The 18,825-nt window shown below is 33.2% G+C and overlaps 1 protein-coding gene across 2 annotated transcripts in view; it reads right to left on the bottom strand.

Moving 5' to 3' along the window:
* The window catches only part of LOC118264480 (uncharacterized), a 101,183-nt gene extending 84,931 nt beyond the window's left edge, over positions 1 to 16,252 (bottom strand). For both annotated transcript variants that reach the window (XM_035576994.2, XM_050704700.1), the window contains exon 1: positions 15,990 to 16,252. In XM_035576994.2, coding sequence (XP_035432887.2) covers positions 15,990 to 16,056 — 67 coding nt within the window. In that variant the 5' untranslated portion in view covers positions 16,057 to 16,252. The remainder of the gene's footprint in view (positions 1 to 15,989) is intronic.
* Between the last annotated feature and the right edge of the window lie 2,573 nt (positions 16,253 to 18,825).

The raw sequence follows: 18,825 nt of genomic DNA, 5'->3' as shown, positions 1-18,825 counted from the left end.
TCCTTCACGATTGTTATCTTCAAACACCCAAACCTCCCATTAAAGCCGTGGCAGATACATTTAAAACACCTTATATATCTATGTATACAATAAAGTAAATCAACACATACATATATTCTACATAATCGACCACCAAATCAACTGGAACCCTCTAATCATATACCAAAACTGTAATCTACATACCTTAATATTAGGTTCAGCACAATACGTGGAAATTGCCAAAAGCCGAACGAATATGGAAATCCCACCACGAATGATGCAGGACTAATCATCAGGCGATCCTTTGGGAATGAAGCCGTGACTGAAATTCAATGATTGTTTTAAGCCTAGTAGCTTTGACTCGCTTTCATTAGTTCCAACTGTTGGCGCTCGAATTAATCATGTTTTTGGTTGGCTTTGGTACCCTTGTTGCGTCATGTGTGATGAAAAACTAGTTGAAAATTATGAAACTCTTTGGTTTTGCAAATATGTAAGTGTGTAATTTGTTTCTATAGAAAAAAAAAGTGCCAGATACAATAAAATTCGGGTTTACTGGGGCTCCGGCTGGTAAAGCAGGAGTAGGAACGGGGTAGTTTTTAGTCAGTAAGAGTCTGACACTCCCTTTCACTCCACCAAAGGTGGCGAATGACTTTCCCCTCAGAAAAAAAGATTCTATATAGTAAATCAATAAGTAAACGTATCACAATTGAAGTCAACTAAACTGTATTCTCCTACATTTAAAAAGTTGACAAAACAATTTGAAACACAAAACGTCAGCTTAAAAACCCCTATTATTTCTTTTCTCCTCATACCAGACAAAACGTGACGCATTAAAACTCTGACGTTACAAAAAACTTTTTCTTTGCAAAAACCTCACGGACAACTTTTCACGTCATATGACCCCTGCTAGTCCCGAGTCACATCGTATGACCCCCAACACGTCAGCGTGACTTATGTTGCCAGAACATAACGGGAAAGTTAAATAAATTAGAGGGACATCAAAATTCATGACGAGTATCATAGAGCAAGGACCGAACCGTATGACACGTTCACAGGAAGAGGGGGGCACAGATTAATCAACAGATGTGGCTCCTCCCCTCCCTGTTAATTGGAGTGATTGTCTGATGTTTTATCGTGCTCCCATGCTAAATCCTGCTGATGTAATAAAGGTGACAGTTTGTGAGCGTGTATGGATGTTTGTTTGTTATTCTTTTATGCTAAAACTACTGAATGAATTTGAATGAAATTTGACACAGGGATAGATTTTTGTCCGGAGTCATCGTCTTAACATATAAAAAAATAACAAATAGACTATATTTTATGTTTATAACGTAGGAAAAGACACTGGCAGAAGATTATTCGGTTTAAGAACATGTTTTCTATATATATTCTCCACCAAACACCTTTCAATTTTCTCTATTAGGCACAAACAATTTCAATCTACTTAATACGAAGTAACAAAGACTAACCAACAAAATGATTGCCAAAATAATCCCCAAACAAACTTAACTACCTAAATCCACTATCAGCTCTTCCAGACCCGTCTCATCCGCCAAAATTATTCTATGTCCATCAGAACGCAGGTCACGCATGCCCCAAGGGAAAAGGCGTGTGAAAAATATTACCACGTGACAGATAAACAGCCCTTGATTTGTTCCTGCTTGTGTCCTGATGAATAACAAGACTGATGTTAGTACAGCCCTCCTTTTATCAGATTAGTAAGGGTTTCCTTATTTTTTTGATGATTCGTTTGATGTTAGGGTGCTAAGTGGAATAGTATTTGTGTTGGATACAATGGTATACATAAAATATGAGCGTGGTCAAATTGGTTTTGTGACTTCAAAGAAGATGGAATACTATGAGTATTATTTGGACGTTTTCGGGGGATTTATCAAAGTGCATGTCTGTGTTTTGTTATGAGAATAATTTTGTTCGTATTGTGTGTTGTTTACTTTTATATGCAACGTCACGTCCTTTTATCCTTGAAAAGGTAGGCAGGGGTGCACATTACAGCACGTAATGCCGCTATACAAAGTACACAAATTTTTCACCGTTTGTGTTATAAGTATCTCGTAATAGGGGATGAGCCTGTTGTTATATACTGGGCATAATTCCAGACTCCGTGTGACTGAGAAAGAACTACTACAGATAAATTTTCGAAGAACTGTAAAATGCCTGGAAATAATATGTCGCCCGATAATAAAAATTCATAATGAATAATAATGCTTTATTCCATTTAAACATTGATTTCAAAATGTCATCTTAATAGCTCAAAATAACTCTAAAGTCAACTTTCCATCTTCATTAATATTTAAACTTTTACAATCCTCTTAAAATTCAATAAAGACAAGATTACAAGTTGATAAAAAAAAATATATCTTTACTAACACTTTTTCAGACAAGCTCTTTCAGAATTGAAGTCTTGTTTCATAGCTGAAGATCTAAAGAGATATTACAGTGGCTGGCTGAAAAAAGTTCTTGTGTTTTACACTTTACAGCGGGGTGAATGACCTTCGATGTAGACTCAATTTACATTTTAATAAAAGAGTTGTAGGAAAATTGCGGAATGGCTGAAGTTTCGCTGTTAAATTATAACGGCGGTAGGCATACTTAAATATTTGGCGTTGTTTATTGTGTGGTATATATTATATTTTTTTGCATGTACTAGCGGTTTTATTGCCAGTCGGTTAAGTAGTTCATTATAATGCAAATGAAAAAGAACGGTTTTAAAAAATAATATTTAACTAACTATATTACTTATTCCACCGACCGCCTCACGTGGCGTCTGTAAATATCGTAATATGGTATAAGACTCCCAAGTACAAGTATTGTTTTGTTTAGTTCTAAAATTTCTGATATTTTATTCTGATATTTACATTTTTTAGACAATCCACTAAAGTTTCTATATTAAGACATCTTTTTTTAAGGATGTCTTCTTCCGCTTTAGGCGTGGCGTGAGGGAGTGTCAGTCTCTCACTAACCCGTTCCTACTCCTGCCTTTCGAGCCGGAGCCCCGGTTACCCGCTAAGCAGTCCGCAGCTCCGGATATTAAGACATCTGCCCAAAATTAATTACTAAAACAATCTCTCATAATGAACGTTTAACAAACAACGTATTATTAATGTCCTTTCTATAAATAACTTTAAACCTACATACGTATGTAAACGAACTCCAAATACGAAACCTGAATCGTGAACATTCGTATAAAATTCAACAAGGTCACCAAACTTCCGAATTTCCTCACACATTACTTATTTATTTACAAGATACATGTTTCCACTCTTGTGGGTAATATAATTTTAGGCTTACACGAGTCTGAGCGAGACAAGGGGACGTTTTGACCTTAGATAAATATGTATTTGCGCTGCGCAGATTTTTTTCGTTCAAGTACCTATTTGGTGTATATGATTGCCTGGTAGATCTGAAGCGGTAGTATGGTACTTGGCGTCGTAGATAAAGTTTGTCGGCTAAGATTTTAAAGGATAATCATTTTCTCTTCTTAATTTATTTTTACAGACTGTATTGTCACGCCTTTTACTCCCGAAGGGGTAGGCAGAGGTATATAATACTGTACGTAATGCCACTGTACACCCACTTCACACTATTTATGTTTTAAGTCCCATTGAGCCTATTTCCGTTGCACGGAGCCTCCGTGCTACTACTGCAAAATTTTCGAAACGCCGAAATAACCTCAGTAATACTTTGCCCGACCGGTATCAAACCCAAGACATATTGCCCGCCAGTCACATTTGTGGCTACTCGATTATTAGAGACTGCCTAATTGATTTCATTTGGTAGTCTCAAATAAACAATATCTACACCGATATTTACGTAAAAACGCTTTTACAATGGTGATTTTTAAAAAAAGCAGATGAACTTTACGTTATTTAATTGTTAATCAACTACTAATTCACAAAGAACTCGCTTTATTATCAAAACACAAGAAGTAAGTAACAAATATAAACTGCGTACGGTACACAAAGTAGCATTTTCTCGCAAGTTATGTGAAAAAAAATACGAGATTCCGCGTGAATGATGCTCGTTAAGGAGATTCAAGGAAATATTAAGTCGTACGAGGCTCGTACGTGGTAGGTGAGCGGTGTAGGCTATAGAGTATGTTTAATATAAATATTATGAAAGGAAAAGCTAATAGCGAGTGAATGCAGGCTTCGTTTATACGTCTATTACTTAATATACAGTTTTGTTTGCGTCTAAGTTAAAGTCGAAGATGGTGTTTAGTTATTTTTGTATAACTAGACTATAGTTATATTAACTTTGTTATATGGATGACTGACAAATCAAGACGCTATTGTTCACAATTTTGAAGCTTTTATCTTTTACTGTTTTTTTGCGATGAGTTTTAAGAGGAATAGGGATGATTCTATTATTTTCTATAACGCGCAATACTATGGTATGTGTTAGATCACAGTATGCTCTGATCTAACAATATAAAAATTATATATAAATTAAATAAAAAAATTTGGAGAAAAAGCTCTACTAGTTTCGAGTCACGGAGGAATTCTTCATCATGAGAAACGTACGCAGCAATATTGGTTAGTCCTTTCATTGGCGTTTTTTTAGTAAAACTTTTTCTCCAGATAATAACGTGAGTAAGCTGTGATTTTCTAATTAAATCAGTATGTCTCACGATAGTTAATATATAAAAAATATAAATAAATAAGTACCGTACCAAACAACCCAACAACTCATTACCGAACCCGTCAATCAAACCGCTCGCTGGGTCAGTCAAATCTAAATATTAACAATTATACAAACGCTACTCAAATATTTACATTAGAAAGTAACCAACAGGATTTGCAGTACCCCATTGGATCTCTAATTGTAATTCCATTCTGTCAGTTGGAATCCATTAATCCACTTCAAGTGTTTCGTTGCCCATTCTGGAAAGGATTTTGAAACCATTAGCAATCAATTTGGTTTGAAGGACAGCACACTAATGATTATTTAAATGTTTTATATTCTATTTTGAGTTGTGGTTTATGCAGATTTGTGTTGGGAATACGACTATGAGGTATGGTTATTGGTTTGCGTTAAGCGGGTTGTTTTTTGCACTACACTAGGATTTTCTTCTGTATCGTGGGTGTTTTTATAAATATACAAGTTCACATACACAATGACACCCAGACCCGAAACAACAATGCGTGCATCTCACAAAGAGCATTTAAGTCGCGTTAAGTCTGTTCTATACTTCGTATAAACAAACAAATAAACAAACTTTCACATTCATAACAGTTGGGATTAATATTATGCATATATTAAAATATTTTTATTTTTATAAATGTGAGATTAACTAGAGATTAGTAACAAAACTTTCCAGTTTCGATGACGAAGTTAGTACTTATTTTTCAATTAAGTTTCAATTTGAGTTTAAAACTTTAGGTTTTAGTTTAGTCTCGTAATTTTCTAACTTGAAATAAAGTTGATATTTATTTCTAAATTTCTAAGAATGCTTGGAAGAAAACAAATATTTTACTAAATTGCTTACCGCAGATTTCGAGCCATTTACAATATCTACGGTTCGAAGAACTCTTTGTTGTTTCGGGTCTGGGTGTCATGGGTATGTGAAATTGTATGTTTATAAACGACACACCTAGGGCAATAAAAAACTCTATTTTCTATTGGTATTGATACAGCTTTTCATAGAAATTTAAATACAGCCTTTATATAAGTAAGCAAACAAAAAATTATTCCGCATAGAAACAATAAGGCTACTTTTAACTTGAATTAATCTTTAATTTCTATCTAATGTACTAGTAAAAACATACTCTTTTTAAATTCAAAATTACACTTACGGTGCTTTTACTACGGGTTGGAGCTACTCAATATACATAATATGTTCGAGTTCTCCCACATGAGTACAACTCGTGCCTATATAAGCATGGCCATAATACATCACAGTCGCTCACCGCTTGGAGCCACTTCTAGGCAGTTAATGTGCTATGGCATATTAAGCAAACGACTTGAGAGCTACAAAATGGATGGGACGATATATAGAATGTTATAGATGTAGTATATGTTATGTTAGTGGTATATTATTATTAGATATGTCTTGCAATGTTATGCGGGTTTACTTAAGGCTAGAGAGATAGAGATCAAAGCAGACGTTTATCTTGGTATAACTTTAATTATAAGTTTCTAGTGTTTATATTAGATCAGAAGTACATACATACCTGCATACATACATAACCTCACGCCTGTTTCCTATGGGGGTAGGCAGAGACAATGGAACGCCAATTGCTACGATTCTTTCGCTTCATCAACAGTCATCAGTCTTTTCATGCATGCTCCTCGGTTAAAGGTACTTTTAATTTGACCCTTTTTTAATGTGTCACTAATCTGGTAGCTATATGTCCGATTTTTGAATTGAAGTCTGATGTTCTTTGCATAATACTCCTAGACTATTAGTCAGACTGTCTTACCTTGTTAATACTAAATTGCTTCAGAAGATATCACTTACAAATATTTATTTTAATTACATACCAGTCAAGTTGCTAAAACAGATGCAAATAAATTATACAAGTAACATAACACACGAGAACATTATTCCACAGAATTTCCACAAAAATTAAACAATTTAACAATACAAATATGACTTAAGTGCTCATATTCTACTTTCGTGTTTACATAAAACGTTACGATGCCTGTTAAATCATCTTCACTTGAGCCCGACTTATGTATACGCATGTAAATAAATGCTTTAATATACGTACATACTCAATTATGCAGAGCTGTGTCGACAAATGTTATTATACCAAATTACACGGCAACGTTACAGTCAGATGTCAAACAATAGGACGCAAACAATGAAATATACGGGAAAGGAACGGGACGGTCCTGCGGTTTTCCCAGCGCGGTTTTTGTTGCATTGTTAAAATGTTTTAATGGATGTCTTCGTTTAGATATGTGTATGTTGGTAGTATTTGTGTTAGAGAAAGGAGAAATATTTTGTGTAATTTTAATGAAAGTATCCGTGTTATAGTTAAATCTTTTACATAAAACAAAGTATAAAATGATTATGTAAGAATAATTGAGCAGTAATCTTTCGAAGTTGTATTTTTTTCAACGATTTCCCACCAGAGAATTGCTATGTAGCTATGCTACGAAGATGTAATAGCTAACCTGTGAAATTATATGACCGATTTCTCTGATACTAAGCTATGTAGCTGTACTACGAAGATTCGCCGCCGCAAAGTAGTTGTGCAAGGAAAATGCGCAGCCCAAGTATTCGATGTATCGATAGAAGAGAAACTATCCATAGAACGCGTCTATAGCATGAATATTTCCATTTAAAAACATAGCTTAGCTGTATAGCACATCTCTGGTGGAAAAGTCCCATAACGCAGCATTCAAAGGAAAACGTCAAGAAGAATTTCTCAATTACAATGAACAGTTAAGCTCCCACAAGCAACCCGTATGTTTCCACGCCAAACAATCACACTAATGTAAGATTTGGAACTGTTGTCGTGTACAGAGCGCATTTTAGCGAAATTATTGTTATTATATGCCAGTGGAGAGTCAGGAGAGCGTGTTGAAAGATGGGATGCCGCCGAAATAATGCGAGCTCCCCATATAGAGGTAAGATGGATGGTTCTTGCGATTTAATTGTGTTAGTGGTAGAAACTATGGCAGTATGGAATTTGCGAAGTGAGTGTGGGAAGATAGTACTGAATGATGACTTTAGTTTTGTTAAGTAACTAAATTTAGTAGCATTAGCATATAAATTATGTTTTTTTTTTTTACTTTTTTGTAGTGGTTGCTTGCATATTCGTAAGTCATTTAGGGCCAGTAAAATACCAGCGCAAAGCCCTGTCTTGCACATGCAGAACTGGTCCCATTTTATCGCAGACTTGGGACATACGTATAAAATCTATACAATACATAATTATTATTATCAAATCTTTTCATAAACTGTACATACTTGTCATTTGTTTATTAATAAATAAAAAAGTCCATATACGTTTTTAACAAAAAAAAGAAACAATTGAATACATTAATTGTGGAAAAGAATAAAAAAACAATGCAATGTATCCTTGCTCACTTGCTAAATAGTTATCCTCTTATGAATAAAAAATGTACATTATGAACTAGCAGTTATTTCACAGTCACGGTAACTAACAAGATATTTCTTTGACTCCTTTTATTTTCCTCCAGCGATGCGAGTGCGGTCCTCATCGCATTTTATGTGTACAAACGAACATTAATACCATTATTTAATTAAAGTTTCTACGAGAAAATAATGAAATTATTTCTATCATAACTTCTAAGTAATTCTATTAGAGACTAGTACGAAATAAAACTTGGGTTTTATAGATATCACCTGGCTTTGAGCTGATATAGAATTTTATTTAATATTTAATTACGAACAATAAAACTGCACATTTTCACAGCACATAGGCTATTTTATAGGTGAAAAAATAATCTTACTATTATTAGAAATGCGATTGTTTGTTTGTTACTTAATCACGTCAAAACGGCTGAAGGGATCTGGCTGAAATTTGGAACAGGCGTAGATTATGGTCTGCAAACATAGGCTATCCTTTCGCTAAAAGTGAGCGACTAGCTGGCAGAAACTAATACGTAATAAGTAACTTATTAAAGTTATCAAACTTAAGTGTCAACTGATGTATGAAATTTTTTGGAGGAGGGAATGTCACCTAATTGCTCCTCTTATGTTTGATGAAACGAGACAGAGTGTCAGACTCTTACTGACTTAAAACAACCCCGTTCCAATTCCTGCTTTACATCAAAGCCAAAGGATAGAGGTACACAGCTATTGACTGTTGAACAATCACCAATCATATTTACTCCTTACCGAAATACTCAGATTCCTAAACACAAGTAATATATTCATTGAAGTTTAGACCAATAGTAACTCAAGACATTATTTAAAGCTTCAAACACACCAATCACAGAAACCCAGGTGTCGAACACACAACAATAATCCTAGTTCACAAACAAATGAATGTCAGTTACAAATCTCTTGGAGTTACCTTCTCATATCTTAGGACAAATGTAACTTCACGTTAGATTTATGAGTAAACTGTTTGTTGGGGTATGCTATAATTGCTATGCTATTATGAACTCTATAGCTACTGGTGACTGAGTCAAAGGTAACTTGGAATTAAACCTATTCATCGTAGAAAGCTGTTTGTTGTGTGGGATCCTTAAATCTTTGACTGCTGACTAAAAAATGTTGAAGGCAAATCCTCTGCGGCTGTCGGTCAACATGGGACATCAGCTCGAAAATCAGGAGTTGGAATGTGGTGATTTTTAGTTAGTAAGAGTTTCACTTTCTCTTGCCTCGATAGGATAATTTTCCCCCTCAAAATAAAAAAACAATGATTGAACAGCACAAACAAATGGCTTTATAGGAAGTTGTAAAAGATTTTCGCGTTCTTTAGTAATGTAAAGGAGTGCTAATACTAATTTATCACTGTACTGTACTTATCGTACTCCTTACAAACAAATAATATGACAAATAGCCCAAGGTTTACCTCTTCATATCTTAAGACAAGTGTAACCGTAAACTTGACTAGAGATTTATGAGTGAACAGTTTGTGGTCTCCACAATAATTGCCACGCCATGATTTACATCGTCCGCGGTGCAGCACAGTCCTTACTGCGATGTTACACAATTTATGGTCGAACTTCTGTTACCTATGGTGTTTGTTATTGTTCTCAGTGGTATGGGGGCTTAGATTTATACCTTTACATTTTTTTTTTATTTACAATCTTTATTTGAATAGTAAATAGTAGTTAATATTTGGATCTGTGGTGTCTTTTTTATTTTATTTTTGTATAAGGAACAGTAACAGAAACTCAATAAAATATATACATATATAACCTAACACCTGTCTTCCATGGAGGTAGGTAGAGACGATGGAAAGCCAATTGCTCCAAACAAACAGATAGACCGAAAAAAAATTTATTAGAGTGTATGTATCGTATGTATTCATATGCATATAGTAAAAAGCGATTATTTCAATATTACAAACAGCCACTCCCAATTTTATTTATTAGTCCAGATTGAAGTGAATTTTCAATTACATTAACAAAAGAGTACCTATATCATGTAAAAAAATGTCAAAGTGTATACCGGTAAACTATGGCAACTTTACCAGGCCCTTGGCAACTTTACCATACTATAGGTATTCGGTATAAACTCATTTATCTAAAAATCTACCCACTAGAATTCTGTTTTGTAATAGAAGTATTTTTTAGACATTAAAAGGAAATATTTACTATATTTTGCGTAGACGTAAGACTGCTATTATGCCAGTAATGGCCGTCACAATGTATGCGTGAAAATGAGCTAAAAGTTAGTTGTTCCTAAATTGTGCTTACAGAGCCTTAACTATTTGTCACAGGTGAGTGAAATTTTGATCTTGTATGTATATTATAGTTGGGATTACTGTTGTAATATCAGCAATTGCTTTTCTTTAATTTATTGATAAATAATCGCTTCGGTAATGTTGACACAGGTTAGGTAAAGTTGCCACGGCCTGCTTTGTGGCAACTTTACCTACAGTTAGGGTTGGCAATAAATGTTTTTTTCTTGTTTGTGTGTATGTAACCATTTTCGAATACCTAAATTTCACAGCATAATAGTGAATATCCTGGATGATAAGATATAATGTATTTAATAATACCTCTTGTTTTACAGCCAAAATGGCTCCCATGAAACAAAACCGCAGAAAACTCGAAGCTAGACACTATAAAAATTATACGGAAGTGATGTTATAATTAGCTATGGAGATAGTGAAGTCATATAAATAAAAAGTCAAGGATTAAACATTATCTTGTAGCCTTTTTTACAATTTTAAACATAAATACTTAAAATTTTAGAACTTAATTTAGTTTAAAAGGGAATAATATTTATGTTAGAAATTTGTGCGTTTTTTTACTTTAGGTTTAAGGTTTATTAATTTTTTTTTTAAATATACATGTCATAAAATAGTTCCTCCTTTTTTGACAACCCCGAGCGTAACAAATTATTTGTATGTAAATTACGATGAAACCCGTGGCAACTTTCCCTAATGTCTGTGTAGCCGTTATCTTTATAGATTTCCTCATATTGTTTGCATTATAATACGAAGAGGTCCTAGATGAAGCCCTCTGTACCTCAACAACTCTTTAATATGCAATACACGATGAATACGGCGCGTAGGTAAAGTTGCCAAAAATTTGGTATCTTTACCCATGTTGTTTTTTCTTTACTACGGCTAAAATAAGTGTTTGTATTTAATGACGATTACGGTAAAGTGAGCCAGATAGACTACAATTCTAAATATATAATTTTGGTTTCTATGCGTCTTATGGTTAAAAATATATTTCGTGTTTTGTTCTAAAATATGGTAAAGTTGCCATGTTTTACGGTACGGGTTTTATTGTTTTGTCAGCATTCTGTTTGCTGTCAGTACGTTACGCCATTTTGTTTCGGATTCAGCCATTGTACAGCCTACATATTACGAGATTCGTAGCTTCAAACGTTTTTAAAGAACAAAGCGAAATGTTGTAACAATTGAGTAATATCATCGTAATATTTATTGTGATGAGGCTGTTTTGTCAAAAGTGATTGGAAAACTCTTTGAGTTTGAGTTTCATTATTATCATCCTTTAAATTTTATAATACTCCATTTTTTTTGGATTATTAATAATGATATTTTGAGCACTAATAGATAATAAGGTACTCTGGATTCTTTTATGATTAGCTCAAATACTTTCTAGGTACAGATTACTTCATTACATTAATGTTCAAAATCCACCTTTACAGTTTTCTTGTATGAAGTTAATAAAATATATAAAATTACACTACTACACTCAAACAAAAACGTCAATAATGCTGAAATTACTGATCGGATTTTGATGAAATTCCGTATACAGACAGACTATGAGCTTGATTTGGGTGATAGGACAGAGATTTTTATCTCACGAGAACGTAGGCGAAGCCACTGACCGAAGTTAGTAAATAAATAAATAAAATACATTACAATACACAAACTACCAATATATCATCTTAATATCATGTAAACTTACTACAATAAAGGATCACAGAGTGCACTGGTTACTGCAATAACACATTAAGTTAAAAGATTAAAATACTGCTCGACGGGCGGTCGTTAATCATCGTTTGCTAACTAACAACAAACCCTCGGTTAACTTAACTATAAAGTTATGGTTTATATTTTTGCTTGTCGCTTTGTGCTTTGTTTTGGTAGTTGCTAGTCTAGAACGAGTTTTGAAATTTACGTTTACGTTTTCGTTTTGTTTTTGGTATAAAATCTATAGCGTTCACTCTGTTGTTGAAAAATTTTTGATGGTTTTTTGGAAAATACGGTGTACGTAAACTGTAGGTGGGTTGGATTGAGTTGAAACATAATACCTTATACATTATAAAAAAATTATATTTGGTATTCTATAAATAAGGGTGATTTTTATACAATACTTAAAAATTGTAAAATTATTGTGTAATGAAAAAAAACATTTGATACATAAGAAACTCAAACCTATGATCTCCGTATCACTATATTGGTATTCTTGCTACTGAATTGTCGTGTCCTCTCTGTAAAACTACCCAATTCCGTGAGAATACAGGTTCACTCTCAATTTCTACACTCTGACAATCCATTGGGCGGGCAATCTGACATGACCGGAGGTGAGATGTAACACTCAGCTCTATATATTTTCCTTGACGATAAAGGTAACGAAATTCATACAGGAACTTAAAGATCACTTTAGGTTGCTTTTCCAGCAGGAATGTGCAATGCTAAGTTGTTGTAGATGCGTCTGTCAATCATATTTACACATAGGTTAGCAGTGGAGGAAACTAATTGTCGTCAGGAAGGGTTAGAAAATTTGACACAAACAAACAAACAGGTCAAGCTAAATAAAACCTTTCAAAAAATACTTTTACTCAACTTCCCAATAAATAGAAATAGACACCCACTTAATGTAAATAAATATTTTCATCGACTGATCGATATTTGCCAATTCCAGAAGAAAATTGGAATAGAAAATGTTAAAACAAACTCGATTCGGCACGTGCCTTTCAATAAATGTTGGCTGTAACCCGTTTTGAGTAGAAATTCCAAGTGACGTCATACATCGCTGGCCCGGGGGAACGAGTACTGTCTTCAGTGTAAATGACGCGATATAAATGACAAATACGCTGTGCATTGCTGTTTATGTTTGTACGTTCGTGGGTAACGTTGTGTAGGAGAAGTAATCTAAAGTGTACATCTGGTGAATGATCGTGTAGGTGTGGTGGTGTTAAACTTTTATCGTCAACAATTATGAGCATGATGATGGTGACGATATTAAAAATATAAAAAGTGAAGCTATTGAGACCTTTTTTGAGGGGGTATAATCTTCCAATGACTTCTCCCACTTTGGGCAAGGAGAGAGGAAGTGTCAGACTCTTACTGACTACAAACCACCCCGTTCCTACTCCTGCTTTTCGAGCCGAAAATCCCGGTAAATCGCTAATCACTCCGCAGCTCCGGGTGCTATTGAGACCTAGGTTTTTACATAGTGTTTGTCTAAAACCTCAGTAAACACTTCAATTAGGTAGTATGTTTGAATCAGTGACCGCATTTTTACAAAAAAGATTTAATATAATTTTAATTTTAATCACATTTTTATAACCCAATATTAATCAGCGACAGGAGAAAATGAGATGAGATTAAAAAAACATCCCGTATCTAACATCATCTTCGTCGAGATAATCTAGTTAAAAAAATAATTGAACCTAATCCCTTAACGCCAGTTAACGTGTTTAGCGTGTTGTTTAATAATTTCACTCGTAGCAAATTAGTTTTTGAATAATTTCATGAAAAGCTAAAAAAAGTTTAATTATAACAGGTTTTCAGGTACCTGAAACACGTTTTCACACCAACAAAGAAAATAGAACGAGCCTGAATGTTTAATGGAATATATGATTAACTTTTGTTTATAAAATTAATTAATAATTAATATTGGCTACCATTAAAATGGGATTCTGTGTAAAAGTGATTAATGTACTGAATAATTGTGATTAAAATAGTGCTTACTGAACACGTTTTGATAAATTTAATTAAAATTCACTGAACTATGTATGAGCAATATATGCTTAACAGATAGAAGAAAATCTGATAGGTTTTTGGAAATTAAGGGATAGAATTCAGTGGTTTTGAGATTATATTAATATACTTCTACAATTTCTGCTTTGAACGATACAAGATTCGACTTAAAACATTATGTTTGATAGTCATACTCTCGACTTCTAAGCCATTGGAACCGTTATTAGAAATTATACATCTTTAGCATCGACAAACAGAATATTAAAACAATAACTACTTTTTTAATTTTTTTATTATTTTTGAGGATATTTTGTCAAAATTGTTTCGTCAACTCCAGCGTGGCTTAGTATTTAGATTAAAGCAAATAAGTATAATTATATTATATAAGCTCAATAACTGTACAAAAGCGCTTTCTCTACTCATATAAAAATATATAACTTATATAACTATTCATTTTAAACCAACCGTCTAAAGAACGACTTATAAAGTAAATAATACCTAGATTTAGAAATTAATCTTCGCTCGAAAAGCACTTTAGTATCAAAAATAATAAACCTAAGTCCCTGGAGTAATTAAGAAAATGAATCCGAACTCCGCACATAACGAAAACAAAATTATGAATGAATGAATGCCATTTGAATAACGTTTGGAATAAGAAAAAAGTTCTAATTAAACATTAACTATTAATAAATCTTCTTAATAATGTATTGATTATAATTGTTTTCTGGAATCAATCTGATTGTAGTATTGAAGTACATTTTTATCCCAATTTCACCATGATCAAAGTATGGTTTGAGTGGTGACTTTATTTTGGTTCTTGGGTTAACCCAATAATAACTATGGTTTGTCCATGTTCATCATCTTATACTAATTATATAAAGCTGAAGAGTTTGTTTGTTTGTATGAACGCTTGAACGCGCTAATCTCCGCGCTGATGTTGTTAGTTTTATTATAATTATATACCAATACCATGTCTCTTTAACGTTCCACCCACCTATCACCCAATAATAGAATGCTGCCAATAATCTGTATTATTTGGAAAAACAACGTTTAAAATTGCTTATATTTAATTTTAGATTACAATAACCCATTCAATCGGTACCTATTTTAATTAAATAGTATTAGTAGTAGTAATCTTCAGCTCATGGCCAAAAATAACAGGTATTATAATAATTACTATGTTATGTTGCTTAAAGATTTGACTTTTGTCCACATCTGCAATGGCCAGGCCATGTCACATGCATCTGAAAACGTGTTCAATATGCATCGGTAAACACAAAAAGTTCAAGTCCCTTATAGTCGTCTAAATAGGAAAAGGACTGTCGAAAACGACATTGTTTAATAATCCAAGAAAAACATGATTTTAAGATTGTATTTTTTTGCAGATTTTTCTCTGATACACAATTCTTCCCTGTGTGGTTTTGATTCCTTACATTTAGTCTTTCATGTATATCTTAACATTGAATTAAATAATAAATTTAATTATTGTAATACCCCAGTTGCTTTGTTTTACTTTTACACGTGTTCTGCCTGGTCCTCAAACAAACTCCATTTCATACCATTTATTTAGTTTTTAGTTTGTAGAGAAGTATTTTATTTACCATGCACTGCAGTATTTTTTTTCTATAGAAAATACCAATTGAAACCAAAACGTAATGTACGACAACATCTAAGCTATACTGTAAAGTAAAATTTAATAATTTTATTAGAAGTATATAAATTATTGCTTACTAGTAACAAAACATCAGCCTAACACAGAACGCCGTGAAACAGAATATTCAATCACGTCAAACTCAGAGTGAAATTCATCCGAGACAAACATCAGAACCATAATTTATAAGCCGGCCAACTCCTCCTTTGTTCCAACCGTCAAACTGCCAATCTATGCAATAAGCTAACCGCGCAGAAACTAAATTATTAACTTGTACTGACCCATTTTTGCAGGGTTACCGGATGCCGTGTAGAAAAGACAGACAACCAGCAACAAAGTCCACTCCATTTTTAACCACAATAAGTCACAACACTATCGTTAAAAAAAATTAAATTGAGCAATTTTTTCCACGAGTGTACTTTTTCTAGTATCACATTTTTGGCCGAAGCACTTTTACATCGACGGCGTAGCACGTGCTACGGCGTAGCGCGGTGTCGTAGAGGCGTCCGCTCCGCGCTACGGCGCCCAGACAACTAAAGCAAGCTTCGGCCACGCTTACCAGTCGGCTGTTATTGATTCTTTAAAATGTTATTTTTGGTGATTTAATGTGTAATGTTATAGATTGCGTTATTTGTACCAAATGCAGTAATGCGATTATTCTGGTATTTATACAAAAACATTACTGTTTCAATTAATATTATTTGTGTTGAGTTATCGTTAATGATTCATCGCTTGTTTACGATTAATTATTTTTATGTATTTTGCTGGTGATTATATTACATAATATAAACCCGAATTATACATACTATACAGAATACGATCTACCACAAAAAGTATATCTGACGCTTGAAGTTTTATTAAACAAAAAATATGAGAGGGATAAAATATGTAAGTAATATCGGACGGAGTGCAATATTTTATATCCATCCTTTTTTTTATTTACACCCACTGAATCGCAGTTCATGTTAAAATATTAAGCCTATTCAGACGTTACACCAAAAAAACTTCCGCGTGAAATGAAAACATGGGTTATACAGGGTTTCGTCTGAAAGGGCATTAAAGTTTAAAATTAAAAAAAGAAAGTTTCTTGTTATTTTGTTTACCGAGCACTTTTTCTTCATCTCAAACATTTTTTGGGCCTTTGTCGAAGTTCTGGAGCCCACAAAGTGCTGGAGTACGAGTACAAGATATTTTTATATTACACCTTTTTTTCTTTGAGGTTTTCGTTGTTATTACTTGTTTATATGTCTGTGTATTGTGTTAGTTTAATAAGTAATAAAATAATTATTAAGATAAAATTTGATAAATAATACTGGGCAAGAAAAAGGATTTTTTAAAGATAAGTTCCAGGTTTTATAAAAACCTTGTTTGATTTAGAATATTATTATAATAAAAATAAATGTATTATTTTAAATATTATGTCACGTTACTTATGAAAAAGGAGACGTGAATTGTCAGATCATCTTTTATTAGGCTCATATTAGACCTCCAATCCTAAAATAAAACAAAATTATTTAATGTTGCTTGCTTCCTCCGTAGCTGAGCAAGTAGTTGCTATGGAACTTAAAGCGGATTCGATGCCCACACAAAACTAATCATATAACGTACTTATGTGGAATATAAATTGTTGTTTCTTGTCTTTGTGTGTTGTATAATGTGAATTTGTATTCTTAAAAATAAACACGACGTAAATAAAACTAAAACTGACTTCAACACACGTGTTTAAATATGTGTTAATGTCCAAACCTCCATTTTTTAAGTCGGGTAATGTACCTAAAACTTTCTCCAGAGTCTGACAAATACAATGCTGAAAACCGTATCAAAATCGGTGCGACCAAACACGAGGTATTCGTGCACAAACATACATACAATACATTACATGTCAAACTTAGAACCTCCATTTTGAATTTTGAAGACCGTTAAAAATAATGAAATCTAATGTAGAAAGAAAACTAATGGTTATACTTTAAAATCAAAGATTTATGTTGTCTAAAATATTAACTAAACCTTATTTTCTAACCCGTAATTTGAATATCAATCAATATACCACAGCACCGTGCATGTTTATCGATGGGTAAACGAGATTAACGTGCCATAAGCTGAGGCTGGAGGCTTTGACGCGTGCCTTTAATAAATTAAATCACACCTTTTGTAATAACTTCATTAGACACCTTCTTTGACTCGCGGTGTTACTCGTTTATTAAGGTTTTGTTTATTGATGGAAGTATCAGTTTGCTATTTTCAAAGGGAAATTATAAGATATGCTTTTTCTATTAATGTTAGCATTTTTTTTACTCTAGTGTAGAATAATGAGATGGAAATTATGTTATATAAACATTGTAAGAAGCTCATCACATGCAGATATGGAACAATAATCTGTAGATCACTCAAGGAATTATACCGAGCAAGGGATTCATCAAATGGCTTTTCCTGCCTTGGGCGAGGCGAGACTGTCAGACTCTTACTGACTAAAAGCCACCCCGTTTCTACTCTTGCTTTTCGAGCCGGAGACCCGGTAAACCTGCTAGGTAGTCCGCAGCTCTGGAAGTGTCAAACCTGCGACACTAGCTTGAAAGCCAGCCACTTTAAAAATCCAAACAAAAAATAAAAATATCTGTCTTTTAGACGGCCCCAAAAGCTTAACAAGCTCTCTTATCATAATTAAATAATGTTATTAACTAAGATAAAAATAAGTATTACTGATTGTAACAAAGTTGTTAAGAAGAAACTAAGTTATTCTTTGAAGTTTTAACTTTTAATAACATTAAAACTGTTCTTGATTCAAGTTAACTTTAAAAATTAATTTTGAAAACTCCCCAAGAGACATTCTGTTTGTAAAAAAGATATATTTTTCTATTTAGATACATAGAATAATCTGTTAGTAATTCCTTCTTATATGTTTAATTTTGAATTTGTTATACGTTTTCATCAAAATATTTTTGTTAAGTAGATCAGTCTGTTGTGTTTATAATGTACCGTTCACCATTATTTTCTGTTCTGTTGATTTTTTCATGTTCAATTTTCTTGCCAAATGTTGCATATTAATTACAGATATTTTTCGAGTCCGTAATGCTACTAAAACACAGAGTTAAGAATTATTCTGTATATACAGGAACA

Source organism: Spodoptera frugiperda, chromosome 26 (genome assembly GCF_023101765.2).
Source record: "Spodoptera frugiperda isolate SF20-4 chromosome 26, AGI-APGP_CSIRO_Sfru_2.0, whole genome shotgun sequence".
In the NCBI taxonomy this organism is placed as follows: domain Eukaryota; kingdom Metazoa; phylum Arthropoda; class Insecta; order Lepidoptera; family Noctuidae; genus Spodoptera; species Spodoptera frugiperda.
This window is presented reverse-complemented; position numbering and strand designations above follow the sequence as displayed.